The sequence below is a fragment of the Argiope bruennichi genome, chromosome 11 (assembly GCF_947563725.1).
Source record: "Argiope bruennichi chromosome 11, qqArgBrue1.1, whole genome shotgun sequence".
NCBI lineage: Eukaryota > Metazoa > Arthropoda > Arachnida > Araneae > Araneidae > Argiope > Argiope bruennichi.
This window is the reverse complement of record NC_079161.1, coordinates 78358873-78374777: the sequence shown is the minus strand read 5'-3', so window position 1 is coordinate 78374777 and position 15905 is coordinate 78358873. Positions and strand designations below refer to the sequence as shown.

Below are 15905 nucleotides of genomic sequence, written 5' to 3'. Positions count from 1 at the left end.
ATTTCTAAGTAACCGTGGTTTCTGCTATTTATTACTTTTAATTAATTATTTCTTAAAAAATTTAACTAAATAATCAAAATATACATCAAATTTCAGTGCTTTTGCTAGAATTTATCTTTACTTCATCCAGTTACTTCGAAAATAATTATTGTCAAAAGTATTCTGTATGCCACCTTAAAGTGCAAATACTTATTTCAGTGCTTTTGCTAGAATTTATCTTTACTTCATCCAGTTACTTCTAAAATAATTATTGTCAAAAGTATTCTGTATGCCACCTTAAAGTGCAAATACTTATTTCAGTGCTTTTGCTAGAATTTATCTTTACTTCATCCAGTTACTTCTAAAATAATTATTGTCAAAAGTATTCTGTATGGCACCTTAAAGTGCAAATACTTATTTTTTCGAAGACTTTGGTTTAAATATTATATGCCACATCATTTAATTTTCCTAGAGTTTTCATTCTTCTTATTAGTGTAAGGTTATGTGACATTACTGAGTCATTTACGTGCTAATGAGGGAGATGTAGTCACCTTCGGCGACTGATTGTTGTGTTAGAAATATTGATTATATTTAATTTTATTTAATTCGTATAAATGTAACTTCATGTTCAGGGTTCTGGCAAAATATCCGACATTAAATCCGTGTTATTTTAATTGTCTTACATATGCTCTGCTCAATGCGTAAATGAACCTTTCTAATGGAGATCGTCCCATGACATCATAGCAGCATTAAAAGTGTAAATGTACGGCCATCTAAGTTCTAAATTTCACGGTATTGTGCTTACAATTTTTTTAATTGTGCTTACAATAAAATCTGAATTCCAATATTAATTAAGAAAAGCAGACGATTTTTTCCTGATAAATGAAAAATCCAAAAGTAAATTCGTACTTTCTACTATAAAACGCTATTGTTTATATTTGATTGAAAGAACGATATTTGCAAATGATAGTTAATTCTTTAAAATAATTGTTTTGAATATATTTAAAATTCAGTTCTTGCCGACTAAAACAAACTTTTGGTATTTGTTAAAACTTCAGAGCTTTTCAATTATATAAATTTTGTAACAAACCTAAATTTGTGCATTATTTTTTAAAAATAATTTTTGTACTTTGATATTATTTATTTTTTAATAAACACTAAATTATTCTATATTAATATAAACATTTTTTATGTTTGCTTCAATATGTAACATTTCCTATGTATACTAAGTATAGAAAAGGTATTGTTATCGTCAAAAAATTCAAACTCGGGAATCGTTTCGGAAATTCATACTGTAACATATTTTTAGCATTAAGGCTGTCTGTGTATCAGTCAGTAAGTCTATCTGTCTGCAACAAAGATAACTCGAAAACAGTTTGAGGCAGACAAATGAAATTTAATGTATGGTCTTTTCACCAAATTTGTAGGTTTCTATAAAATGTTGAGCATAATTTGTTCTGAGGACGTCTGTCTGTGCGATTGTTTGAATACAAGTGGACTCAATAATAACAAAACCCAAACAGCTACTTCCGAATTTGATGAGCCGTATTTTCTCAAGCTTGTAAATGCGATAATACATAAACGCAATGACTGAAATCAATCAAATTCATTATGTTGTCTTGTGATTACAATTGTGTGAGATTTTTTCCGTAAAAATGTACATGAAAGTCTAGAAAACATACAATATATTGTAAATACAACTTTTTTGACTTTGATGGTGTTGAGATCAAATTCCATATATTAAGGCAAGAAAATTGGTATAAATAGTGTAACAGAAAAATACTTTTCAAAATAATTCAGGGGTTCTTTTCGATTCGACTATAAAAACAAATAATTCAATTTACTCAACACTATGCAATAAAAGTTTGTCGAGGAATAATTATATAACCATGCAGAAAAAAAAAATGAAAATTTAAACAATCTTTAATTGATTATTTTGCTCAAAGAAGCTTTTTAGTTTAGCAGCTAAGGAGTGCATATTGCAGCGTTATTATCTAATTAATGATGTAAAGAAGTGTAACCTATTCTCAAGTACATAGAAATATCGATTAATCTACTGATATTTTAAAAAAGAAATTCTCAAATAACGGATTTAGATGCAGAGACACCAGTTATTGCTTGTTACAATATAACACAAAAATAATGTATAAAATGAAAATAAAATTATATAAATAATCTGTAGTCTCAGCACACACACACATATTTACCTTTATTAGTATACATGGGATCATTACGAAGATTACAACGAATTAGAAAAATTACGCAAGCCCCTTGAATTAGTAGTATTTTTACCGAAATGCGATCGTTATTAAAAGCCGCAGCCGACTAGATGATTCGTCTGGGCCTCATCAGTCAGTAGTAATTTTAACGGAATGCGATCGTTATTAAAAGCCGCAGCCGACTAGATGATTCGTCTGGGCCTCATCAGTCAGTAGTAATTTTAACGGAATGCGATCGTTATTAAAAGCCGCAGCCGACTAGATGATTCGTCTGGGCCTCATCAGTCAGTAGTAATTTTAACGGAATGCGATCGTTATTAAAAGCCGCAGCCGACTAGATGATTCGTCTGGGCCTCATCAGTCAGTAGTAATTTTAACGGAATGCGATCGTTATTAAAAGCCGCAGCCGACTAGATGATTCGTCTGGGCCTCATCAGTCAGTAGTAATTTTAACGGAATGCGATCGTTATTAAAAGCCGCAGCCGACTAGATGATTCGTCTGGGCCTCATCAGTCAGTAGTAATTTTAACGGAATGCGATCGTTATTAAAAGCCGCAGCCGACTAGATGATTCGTCTGGGCCTCATCAGTCAGTAGTAATTTTAACGGAATGCGATCGTTATTAAAAGCCGCAGCCGACTAGATGATTCGTCTGGGCCTCATCAGTCAGTAGTAATTTTAACGGAATGCGATCGTTATTAAAAGCCGCAGCCGACTAGATGATTCGTCTGGGCCTCATCAGTCAGTAGTAATTTTAACGGAATGCGATCGTTATTAAAAGCCGCAGCCGACTAGATGATTCGTCTGGGCCTCATCAGTCAGTAGTAATTTTAACGGAATGCGATCGTTATTAAAAGCCGCAGCCGACTAGATGATTCGTCTGGGCCTCATCAGTCAGTAGTAATTTTAACGGAATGCGATCGTTATTAAAAGCCGCAGCCGACTAGATGATTCGTCTGGGCCTCATCAGTCAGTAGTAATTTTAACGGAATGCGATCGTTATTAAAAGCCGCAGCCGACTAGATGATTCGTCTGGGCCTCATCAGTCAGTAGTAATTTTAACGGAATGCGATCGTTATTAAAAGCCGCAGCCGACTAGATGATTCGTCTGGGCCTCATCAGTCAGTAGTAATTTTAACGGAATGCGATCGTTATTAAAAGCCGCAGCCGACTAGATGATTCGTCTGGGCCTCATCAGTCAGTAGTAATTTTAACGAAATGCGTTCATTATTAAAAGCCGCAGCCGACTAGATGATTAATTTAAGTCACATCATCTAGTTGTTATTTATTCGAAATTTTATCTTTGATAAATATCGCAGGCGATTAGATAAATGATGTAATCGAAATAAATTTATCTTTGTGCAGTAATATTTTAGGAAGTTATAGCGAAAAGAGACTAAAATAATTCGCATTTTGTAATAAAAAAATGACTAACAGAAAATTCGAAGGAATATAGAGTCTGAATAATAACTAAAGATGGAAAAAAATTTTGGAACTAAATTTTGTCAGTGCTTCGGTAAATAATTCAAGATTGAAGAATTCCTATTATCAAAACAATATTTTAATGTTATTACTATAAATGTTATTAAGATGATTTGTTCCTAATTTCAGCGGGAATGTTCTTTTCCCAAAAGATTTATATTGCATTCTCCAATATATGGATTGTTACGGATTTGTAATATTTTTCTCTTCATAATTAGTGTACTTGTAAGGAAGACATACTTATAGCAAATCTTAATGGATGTTGAAGGGATATCAGGTCAAATGATCTCCAACTGTGATGTTAAAAAAAATTAACGTTCCGGAAAGTACAAGAATCATGGTGATATATTTATTAGGAAGCGGGTTGTCGAGATCATTTTACAAATTCTGTATCTACTCAAGAAGATTACATAAGCGAAAATTCAAGTATATGTATTTTCTCTTTGGAGTTTCTAGTTATGCACTTTATGTGTTATTGTTGTTTTTTATTAAGTGATTCTTTGTATCTAGCATTGTGAATTTCTATAAAGATATTCTGTGTGTACACGTCAGCTATAGTTTCTCTATTGTGCTTTCTGTTTGCTTGTGGATTAAATTGCTGTTTTCTATTGTCTAACGTGTTTGGATCCTTATCCGGTATCACTCACTGGACGATTTCTTTAGCAATATGTACTCACATCTAAAATGACATTCCTTTATTTATAGTAAAGATAATTGAATATGCATCTTAGACGTTTTCCTGGCAATCAATTGAATCTAAAATTAAATATGGATTTTAACGTAAACAGCAGAAACTAAATATATCATATAAAACTATCTTTTTGTGAGTTATTAATTTTTGAAATATACAGGCAGACAAAATAGATGCTAAAAACAATTTTTAGTGTTTAGAAAGTTCTAAAAAAGTAGAGTATAATCAGAATACCGAAAGCTAATTATTAAAAATTTATAATATATATATATATATATATATATATATATATATATATATATATATTAATTCACATATAAAAGACTGTTTCTAAAAAGGAAGAAATATTTTCTTTGCGATTAGTGAGCAATAAATATTTTTTTTTAAAGAAATCATAGAATAGATATGATGACAAAAATTTCAGCAGACGATAGTCAGCATAAATAAAATTCTTACTCTTATTTCCAGACGGAAAGCATCAGGTGCGATGTTTCACCTGAACACGCTGAGCGCTGAGTTTGAAAAAAAAAGTAAACATCGTTTTTGCTTTCAAAGACAGATAAATTTCTCCTTGTCTATGTTATTTTGAAGAAATCATGGTATAAAAACATAAGAAAATTATTGTTCATTGTAATTTATAAAAATAACTTTTATATTTTCATGTGAAAAGTATTTTTTGAAAAATATTGATTAAAAAGTCATCATGGTTGGTAAGTCTTTTTAAAATATAGTTGTAGAGAATATATATATAATTATATGTATATTTTAAAATTAAATTATAGTATTTAAAGAATTTAGAATAAATTTATCATCATAGATTTTTTACATGATAGAGTTTAGAATTTTGTTTATATGTTAGCACTTTCAGATCTTTTGAGTCAATAAATCCATTAATGCGATAAAATTATTGCATACAACGTGGTTGCATATAAAAGAATGCATCGTAGAAGTTCAAGAAAAACTGATATGCGTCATGTTTATAATAATAAATTACAAATTATAGGCTTTAAAACAGAAAAGAATCAAAATAAAAATTATATTTTTCAGTACGCTGATAATGTGCTTTTTAAAAATATATTTAGTTAAATTTATTTAGGCCAGAATTTTCGAAAGTAGTTGATGTTAAAACATTAATACACTCCTAGAAAAAATATTTGTTCATTTCTTTGCAATTCTTTACTTTAAAAATTGTGAACGAAAAAAAAAATATTTATTTAATATAGATTTTTTTCATTTTTAAAACTAATAACATTTTTATGATTTTTAAATTATTTTGTGTACGAGCTATACATATTATGTTCATTATAAAACTCTATTTTGAGATTTTAATGGATTTTAACATATAAAATATTTTCTAAATTTTAAAAGAACACAAAAAAAATTAATTTTTTTGTATAATGGTCATATGCTTTCTTCTGTATTATATAAACTCGTAACTAATTATATGATGGAATTTCGCATGTAGTTTTAATATTATACTTATGAATAAATAAGAATAAGATTTTTCATCGAATTCGTCAAGAAAGAAATAGAAATTTCTTAAAAACATTTGTCTTCGTATATCAATTAAATTCCGCTCCAATTTTACTGAATATGAATTTTTTAAAAACTTAAATTTATTTAATAATGCTTTATTTCTTAAGATAAAAATAATTTTTATTTAAATAATATTTATTTTAATTTCAACTACGAACGTGCAGATTTCATCCGATTACTAGATCATATACCTGGCGCGGTCCTGGATTAAAACCGCTTCGTGTAATTTTTTTTCGTAAAAACTGCTTCACTGCTTTTGTTTAAATTTTCATACTCTTTTTATCATCTACAGTCCTTTCTTTTAGCAATAATATATCTGCCTATTCGCAGTACTAACATAATAAAATTGTTTATTGTCTGAAATGCCTTTTTGTTAATATGTCAATAGAAACAGACGATTTTAAAAACCTCGGATAGCTAATTTTCTCCATAAATTCGAAATATTTTTTTTTTCAGTCTATCATAAAATTAGGTCATATATTGACTTTGTTATAAAATATTTATCAATTATATTGTTTTGGAATGAATTTTTTAAACGAAAAGTTTTCCGTTATTTGCTTAATTCTTCTATATTGAATTCGATTAAATTAAATTTCCTAATTTTCATATTAAATTCAAAAATTCGGAATTTATATGTTGAAACTGGAGAAACATTTTCATATGATGACAATTTTCTATTACGTTTTTATAAACTAACTAATTTTATACTAAAACGTTTCCTAAAAAGGTAGAAAATTATTATAATAATATAATATATTACGTTATATGAATGTATGTTCTAAATATATTAACAATTTCTGCTACATTAATATTAATATATTCTCAGCATGAAGTTATCAGATGAAAAGTTGAATCACAGTTTTTCACATGGTGTAACATCCGTGTGCAGTTATTGTCACGTCAATAGGATATACAGTTACCAAATTTGGCACACGTATACCTTGGGGGTCGGGAACGCATACCTCGGGGCGATTTTTTAAATTTTTCATTAGAATTTTAATTAATTAAAAATGAAATGAAATTTTAGCTTTTCTTCGCGATAACTTCCGAAAATATAACAGCACAAAATTTATTTTTACATCATATTGAAAATAAATTTTTTTTTTTTTTTAATAATATGAATGTTTTTACGTACAAATTAAGTTTTTATTTTTGATGAACTTTTAAATGAATATTTTAACCATATTTTTCAACAATTTATTTTGCGCAAAATAAAAGTTAAATTTGACCTACTCGAACACGTTAGGGGTGCAGGAGGAAAAAATTATATTTTAAAATTTGTCGATGTGTGTTGCCATCACATCGACAAAAGCTCAAATTAAAAAAAAATAAATTAAATATTACTGCAAAAATAGAAAAGTGTAATATTCAGCACATGTTGGTATGAAATAAATGAATAATATAAATAAGTTCAATGTGGCAAACGATTTTTTAATTAGATAAATTTAGAATGATATAAAAATGAAATGCTTGAAATCTTTTAAATACTAAATCTTTGAAAAATAATATTTAAATGAAGTTAACAGATTCATTTTCGTAAATGAAGATATATCTTTCAGTGTGGCAACTGAAGGATTGATAAATTGTGAATTATTTATTTCTAAAACTAGAAAAAAAAACTTTAACACATCTCAGTTATGAAATAAAAGTACTAGTTAGTGAATTTAGTCTGATATTTAAATTCGAACATGAACGAATCGTCCTATATAAGCATCTTTTATTGATTTCCTATTTTGCTTGTGAAAAGACAGAACTGTGGTATTCAAATGTTAAAACAATTCAACTTAATTTTCATTTTAAATAATTCATCCTGTTGTTGCGTTCGTGCGTCAACAAAAATAAAATGAAGACAAACTTACTATAAAACTAAATCTTATTACATTATAGATAATATTATCAAATTTACATCAACTTATTTTCATTCAACATTCTAGCATCGTTTTTAAACAAGTTCCAAAAGCCTGTTGCCAATCTGAATTTTACAGCTATTTACAAAATAAAATTTATAATTATTAAAATAATCTTTAGCTACTTTTAAATAAAATATTTACGATTTATGTCGCAACACTGTTATTATTACATATTCCAGCACTATTATGATGATAACTGTGTGATAGTATAAACAGTTTATTATTTTATACTGTAAATAAATTCACTAAAAATTATAATTGTTTCAATATAAATAAAATTAATATTTTTATAATCAAGTTAAATATATACAACACCAACTTCATATGCTAGATCTTTGCTTATATTAGTGATACACTTTGAGTAGCAAGCAATTTGGTTAAATTTTCTCAAAAGGTGCTAGTGCTATTTAATATTGGAAACTTTAGATGATTTATGCAGTTTCGTTCACAACGTTGTGATTTTTTTTGTGACAACAATCATTGTGACTTTTAAAGTATGTGACTATGTTCAGGATGAATGTTTTGAAAAAGTTCGAAACTAATTACATTTTTGAATATTTGCATAAAAAAGATTGAAAAAATGGCAAATATTTTTCAAAATTTGGAAAAAAAAGTTTTTTTTTTTGGCTCAAAATAGATATAATGCCGGGTTTACACTCGGCCAGTTATTAGTAGTTACATTAGGCAGAGCATGCGCAGAAAGACTGAAAAATGCTGTTCGGTGAATGGCAAATAATTATCCCGATGAACAGCAACACGCCACTGTATTGTATTTTTTTCTTACTGCGCATGCGTATGTAGAATTTTGGCTGGTGTTTTTTTTTTTTTTTTTTTTTGGTGTGAAAATGTTGATCGTTTATCATATATTAATTCAGACATTTTTTGCTCTTTGTTCTTTCTGATGCGAGATTGAGTGTGTTTTCATTTTATTTGCAATTTCTTTTCTATAGTTTTCTAAATTTAGGTACGTTGGCCTTTTTTTTATTTTGCCATGTTTTTTTGAGTAAATATCTATCATTTTAATACGATACGAAAGGGAAAAAGAAAAATTCGGGGACGCCAAAACAGCAGTTTATAGCCAAACATGGAATGCCTGAATCTATCTTATGAAATTATGACAAACATAAACGCGTCTCTTTCTGCGCATGCGCTGCCTACTGTTCGTCTTATAACTGACCGAGTGTAAACCCATCATGAAGCAAAAATCTGGTTTAGAGGTTTATCACATGATTTGCCTAAAATCTTGTAGATAGCTTAAGAAATATATTGTCAAGTTCCTGAACTAAAAAAATAACCCTTTGTCTTCATAAATCTATCCATTCTTCAAATGTTGGGTTTCGACTGATAAATAACACAAAATTTTCATTTATTTCACGTTGAGAAGTATTAAAACAACTATAAAATATTTCTAAATGAATAGATTTTTTTTACTCTCTCGTTAAGGAACTGCAGAACATATTGAGAAATTATTATATCGAGTTTGAACAAAAAATATGAGTTAGAATATAATTTATGAGATTTGATGTCCAAAAAATCTATCAAAGATTAGAATTTGGGAAAATTGGATCTAAAGATGCAAAACGTATGCAAAGGCAAATATAAAAATCAATGTAACTTCACGAAAAATAGACTTAGAAACAAAATTCTAACAGCTGTATAAAAAGCCTGTCCAAACATTAAGAATATTAAGTAAAATGTTTTTTTAATAATTTCGAAAAAAATCGTCTGTTTATTTATTTGTTGCTGTTAATCGACTTACCATGAATATCCTTTAAAATAACGGTCACATTTCAGACAAGTTCTAATCATTAATAGTCTTTTATTTATTTTCCTTTTCAGCAACATGTGGTGTGGGTGCTATGTTATATATTGTCCCAATGTTGCTAGGGCGAACTTACGACTTCCGCCAAGACACTGTAGGAATCGACATTTTCAGCAAAAAAGACGTAGAAGATGCAATGGTGAGAAAAAAGGGAATTTTTAAAAAATTCTTTATTTTTTGTGTATGAGAAATAATTAATGATGAAAATAACGTAATTTCTCAGGCTACGCACATGTTAGAGAAAAACGAAAATTTTCATCATTTTCTTGTGAATACGATTACTTAAAAACCCAAAGAATAAATAAAAATAGGGTTACGTTTTTTTTAAACCAAAATTGTGTATCAATAGGAATTCGGCTTTTAATATGTTCGTTAATGTGCATGTACACATGATTGTTCAAAATTACAACTAGCAAAGAATGTTGTTTACCTCTAGTATTGCAGACGTTAGATTTTTGACAAAATCCCTCTACAGATTGATTGTATGTTTCATATAATCTGTCTCTTCATATATGCGGGATTCTTCTAAACGTGATAATTCAAAAGCAAGCCAAGCTGGATAAATGAAATTTGTTACTGAATTTTTACATAAAAATTGTATTCCAATAGCAAATTTTGGATCTAATTCCTCTTTTAATCATACCCTAAAATTAGGCATAAAGTGTATTACATTGTGTTTATGAAAAAGAGTTTTAAGAAGAGAGTACTCGTTCATTTTTGTGTTTGTAAGTTATCAAGTAGCTTTTTAAAAAAACTTTATATACTTACGTATTCTAGATGACAATACACTATTTTAATATTTACTGAACTATGAGTTAATGTGTGTAATTTGATAATATTTTAGTTTCCTATGAGAGACATCTCTTGACAAGGAATTTGGGAAGAATATCATTATTATTATTATTTAATATTAATATTTATAAATCAGAGAGATTAATATGTGGAAAAACAGTTAAAAATTCTACTTTCTTGCATACTTATAAATGTTTATTTTTTAAATTATTTTTATTATATATATATTTCAATTTCAATCCAATTTCATGCAAAAAATAATTGCTACTCATATATAATTTGCAAGATTTAAATTTGTATTAAATTTCAGAACCTCTTTATAGAGTTATCTAATGATACCTGCCTCACTGTTTTAATGTTTAATCAACTTCTTCTTTATGCTATGATAAATAATAATTTGTTTTCATTTTATTATTTTCCATTTTATACTGCAGAGTTTATCGATATCCAAAAGTCTTTATGAGCTCTCATATGGATTGCGCTGAGTGTTCGCGCACATTATGCGATCTCAAGTGGATTTACATTTTTTTTATGCTGGATTGTAGCAAAGATTAATAAGCGGAGATCTTCTGATACATATTATTTTAACTTCAGTTAAATGTTTTTACCTGTATTCTTTCAGCATTATTATTATTTGGTATTTGACACTGCATTTACTCGGAAAAGGGGATCTCTATTCTTTAGGAATCAAATTTTATTATTATTTTTTAAATAGATTAATTTTTATTTATGTAATGATTCTACAATATTTTTAATATCTCAAGTACTTATTGTACAAGTACTCAAATATTTATTGGGTCAAGTATCAAGTACTTTATTTATTTTACTGTTCATTTAATCATACTTATTTTTCTTCTCAGTTTTTATATTTGCCAAAATTCATCTTTTTAAAGAAAATTATCATTTTTTGTGTTCCAAGTCTGTGTAATGTCAAATTTTTTTTCTGTTAGTGGATAACTGTATGTTCGAAATCGATTTTAATTATGAGTTTTGATTTGAGTGTTCCTGTACATAATGAATAGAAAAGATTTCATTATAAGAAAAGCTTTTAGGGTTATTGATTTGCTGCATCCAAAGTGTACAACTAATAATTTATATATTTTTACCGTCTGAAGCACTCATCCAATGAGCTTAAATTTTCTACTATAATTTTCTTTTATTAATTTCTGACAATCATATCAAGGATATTGTTAACAGGACAACAGCTAGCCTAGACGGGCACTTATAATAACAAATAAATATTTAACTAATGGCATTTCACCTTAATACTGTTTATATTCCGAAAAAATGCTCCTCCCCCTCGATAATCTACTATATCATCATTCCTTTTTTTTTTCTTTTTTTCAGAAAAATCCAATTAATAATCCGGAAGTAAACTCCCAATACATGACAATCGAACGCAAGAGCGAGAAACGGGAATTTCTAGGAATATCAGGCGAACTTGCAATCAAAATTTCATCCGGTATGGTGGACATCAAAGGTGCCGGTGAATATTTAAAGGAAGTTTTAAACACAGAGGACAGCATTGAAATTTTGATCAAGTTAACTTTCACTACGGTAAGTGCAATGTATTCCAACTTCATTCCATTGTTCATAAGGAATATTCTTTTACCTAATTAGTAAATTCAAAAGGTGATTATAAAGAGGAAATTTCAATTGTAGAAGTAAGAAAAAGTCGCATGGTGCCATATCAGGTGAATACGGAGTTTGGGGAATTCTATTTAATGATTTTTTTGTCAAAAATTCATGAATAATAATGGCATTGGGAAAATATGGATTATCGTTCTCAAAGTTTAAGAGTTATTCATCCACAGTTTTTGTCATCGGTTTTCATATAGAAGCTTATTCAATGTTGACTCAATTATTCAACAACGATTACAGTGTTCTCTGAACTTATCAAAATGTTGATGATGAGACGAACTGGAAGGCCTTCCAGGTCATGATTCATCTCTAATAGACTTTTTAAAACTTCCTTTATACATTTTATTCCCCCAAAAAGTCTTGATTTTGATAAGCAGTATCTTTTAAAGGCATTTCACAAAATTTAAAATATTTTGTAGAAAGAATTGCTTTGCGCAAACGAATTTTTGTATGTATTCTTTACCCATTTACCTTTGCCATTTTCGGAAATCGATGTCATTAAAATTAATTTATTTTCAGACGATGTAATTAAATAAATTCTTGACTGTTGCCAGATGTTTATCGAAGTCGTAAAATATTTGATAAAAGTTTGAAGACCATATCTTCTGTATATATTTTAAACTTATCTTGTGCTCATCCAACTGGTTAGATAACTTAGTGTTATAGGTACCGGGGGCACAGGATGGCGTTATATATTTTAAATGAAGCATTTAGGGTTCTTTATTATCACGGTATTTATACTTCCAATAAGAGAAATGCTTTAAATATTGGAAAAATTCATATTTTTACTATTTTAAATCAAAATAAGGTTTTTTTCTAATGAATAATGAATACATTTGTGTGCAGGCCTTTGCGCCTATTGATCATTTTTAATTAAATGTTCTTGAAACGCTTACATTTTAAACGAAAAAGTGTTATTCTTCTGCTACTAAAATTGATTGGGTTATGAAGATTTGATTTACCTTAGGCTAGTAAATGCATGCCTCGAAGAAAGGCTTTCCATTGATTGGTGGATCGTTGGAGAGACGACTAGAAAATGGAGTAAAATCACCAAAAATATTAATATTTAAAGCTTCATAACTCGGTCAATTTTTGTCGCAGAAAGAGTGATTTAAAACATGTTAATGTTTTAATTGTAATTATATTGATTCGAGCAGTACAAAAATTTTACATAAAGTATTTTTCAAATAAAGATTTTTTCCTTTTTATTACGACATTGAAATTATTAACTGGATCTTTATTAGAATGGATACCGTATATAATTTATTAGTTCTTTATTTTTGGGGAATATACAAAATCCTGGATATATTATAATATCGCAAATGTAGAGAGTTTGGACATGTATTGCAACTATATATTCACAAAAGAATAAAAATTACTTTTATGAAGGATGATATATTGAAATATTGGAACAATATTTAAAGGAGAAAGAGTTTGAATTAAAAATTTCAACATAGATTAAGAAAAATTTGATTAGATTAGACATAGATTAAGAAAATGGAAAAATTTCAACCTATATTTACAAGATGAAAAGATTTCAAAAATTTCCTTTGCGTAATGTAAATTATCTTCTTTTTTTTTCTTTTTAAATTTCAGGAACTTTGGCAATTGAGTCCAGATGCAAGACCTTTACAATTTTGGGAGTTTCTTGATCCCAAAACTGTAGGAACTCACGTTGTGACACAGCTGTCATTTGGCGGGGAAATTTACGCCTCTGTCAAATTCATTTCCCTCAAGTCAGAATATACTGAAGACATAAAGGCTCAAGTGAAGGTTTCCCTCGCCAAATCTGGCGCTTTTGACGTTGATGCCCAAGGTGAGTGGTATATTTTTGGTAAATTTAGAGCAGTTGTGGTGGGAGGCATCAAATGAAATCTAAAAGGATAATTTTTAAGATTTCCATTATTTACAGTACTGTGCAAATTAATTGGGACAAACAGATTTTTTAAGAAAATTGTTCCTTTCTCGGGGATTTACTGCCTCAAACCGTTTTCAACTGCATCTTCTTAGAACACGTGACTGCCCTTGACTAGTCTAAACCGGTTTGACCACATGATCATGCCATGTCGAAAATTTTTCCCTTCAGTTGCTGTAAAAAGTGGTCGCTTGTGTGAATTCCCTCCTTCTGACGTGTATTAAAAAAATGGATATCACTCCCAGGAAAAGGACTAGAATTGTTACCCTTAGTCAGCATACTTCTATGACTGTGAGGGATATTACTGCAGTAATTTTAGTTGTAAAATCCAGTGTTTCTAGGATTATTAATCAGCAAAAGAATTTTGGGACATTGTCTCCAAAATGAAAGAGTAAATGTGGACGCAAACGCAAGACCACACTTCGAACAGGCAAATTTCTTGTTCGAAATAGTACAATGCATCCTTACAAAACAAGTAGAGATCTTCAGAGAGAATTATTAGCTACTGGTTTGAGCATGAACTCATCAACAGTTCGAGGATGGCTTAGTGAAGCTGGGAGATTTGCAAGAAAACCAATAGAAAAACAGTTATTGACACCTGCAATGAAAACAACAACAACAAACATTTGGATTGGGATAGAAAATATCAATTCTGGACTGCACAAGATTGGAAGAAGGTAATATTCAGCGACAGAACGCATTTTCTTGTGCAATGGTTTCGATCAAGATTTGTAAGGCGAAGTAGTGGAGAACCCACCAGGGAACAACATCTTATTCAAACAGTTAAGCACCCTCAGAAACAGATGTTTTGCGGTTATTTTACTTCTGAAGGACCTTGCAGCTTAGTACCAGTTGAAGGGATGATGAACTCTAAATAATACATTTCTATAATAGAAAGTAAAATTGTGCCTACGATGCAAACTTTCGCTTGTAGTGTTGGTGTCTTTCGACAAGATCTTGCCCCATGCCATACTTCTAAGCTAACAAGGAATTTTTTTTCAAAAACAGAAAATAACGGTTTTGGATTGGCCTGGTAATTCTCCTGATGTAAATCCCATTGAAAATTTGTAGAGCATTGTAAAGACACGTCTGAGTAAAATGGGCTGCTCAACAAAGAAAACAATGATTGAGAATGCTATAAAAGTTTGGTTTCGTGATGACGAGATCAAAAATTTAGGTTCTAATTTAGTGGAATCCATGCCAAACCGTGTACAGGATCTCATTGAAGCTAGAGGAGGACATATTTTGTATTAGATTGCTATACCGTGCATGTAAGTTAACCTATACTAATTAAACAACATTTGTGAAAAATTTTGTGTTTGTCTCAATTAATTTGCACAGTACTGTATATGCTATGCATATTTATTACGTCATTAAATTTCAGAATAACTGAAAATTCATGCACCTTCTAAAGGGTGTTCCAAAATTAACGCAATATTTTTAGTTGCCACCATTCGTGCAGTAGAGTGTTGGCAACATTATTTAAAAAAAAAACATTTGACAGATGTTAGTTTAGTGTTAGTATAAAGGGAGTTTACAGGATAGAATAACGTGTTTACGCAAGATTTGAATTAAACAATAAAAAAAGGTTCTTTTTTAAATTGTTATATTTTGTTGAATCGCAAAGTGCACTGAATAGGGTTGTGTATGGAATAACACATAGGGAAAAGGGCCTCCACAGCGCTTCTGGCACATATGCACTCTTTTGTCGACATTTTCCTTGACCATTTTGCATAAATGGGGCTGAATTTCGTTAATACAGCTTTGAATTTCCTACTTTAATGCAAGCATGCTTGTGAGCTTGTTGGTATAAACCTTTGACTTTAAATAACCCCCTTAAAAAGAAATCCCATGGTGTTAAATCACACGATCGAGGGAGCCAATTCTCAAATTTTCGAATTGTGACCGTCAGAATTTAA

The 15905-nt window shown here is 29.4% G+C and overlaps 1 protein-coding gene across 1 annotated transcript in view; it reads left to right on the top strand.

The window, feature by feature from the left end:
* The first annotated feature begins 4981 nt into the window (after window positions 1-4981).
* Window positions 4982-15905, top strand: part of LOC129956706 (uncharacterized) — a 37654-nt gene continuing 26730 nt past the window's right edge. The window contains exons 1-4 of the mRNA XM_056068639.1: window positions 4982-5080; window positions 9656-9777; window positions 11778-11987; window positions 13668-13887. Of these exons, the coding sequence (XP_055924614.1) occupies window positions 5074-5080; window positions 9656-9777; window positions 11778-11987; window positions 13668-13887 (559 nt within the window). The 5' untranslated portion in view covers window positions 4982-5073. The remainder of the gene's footprint in view (window positions 5081-9655; window positions 9778-11777; window positions 11988-13667; window positions 13888-15905) is intronic.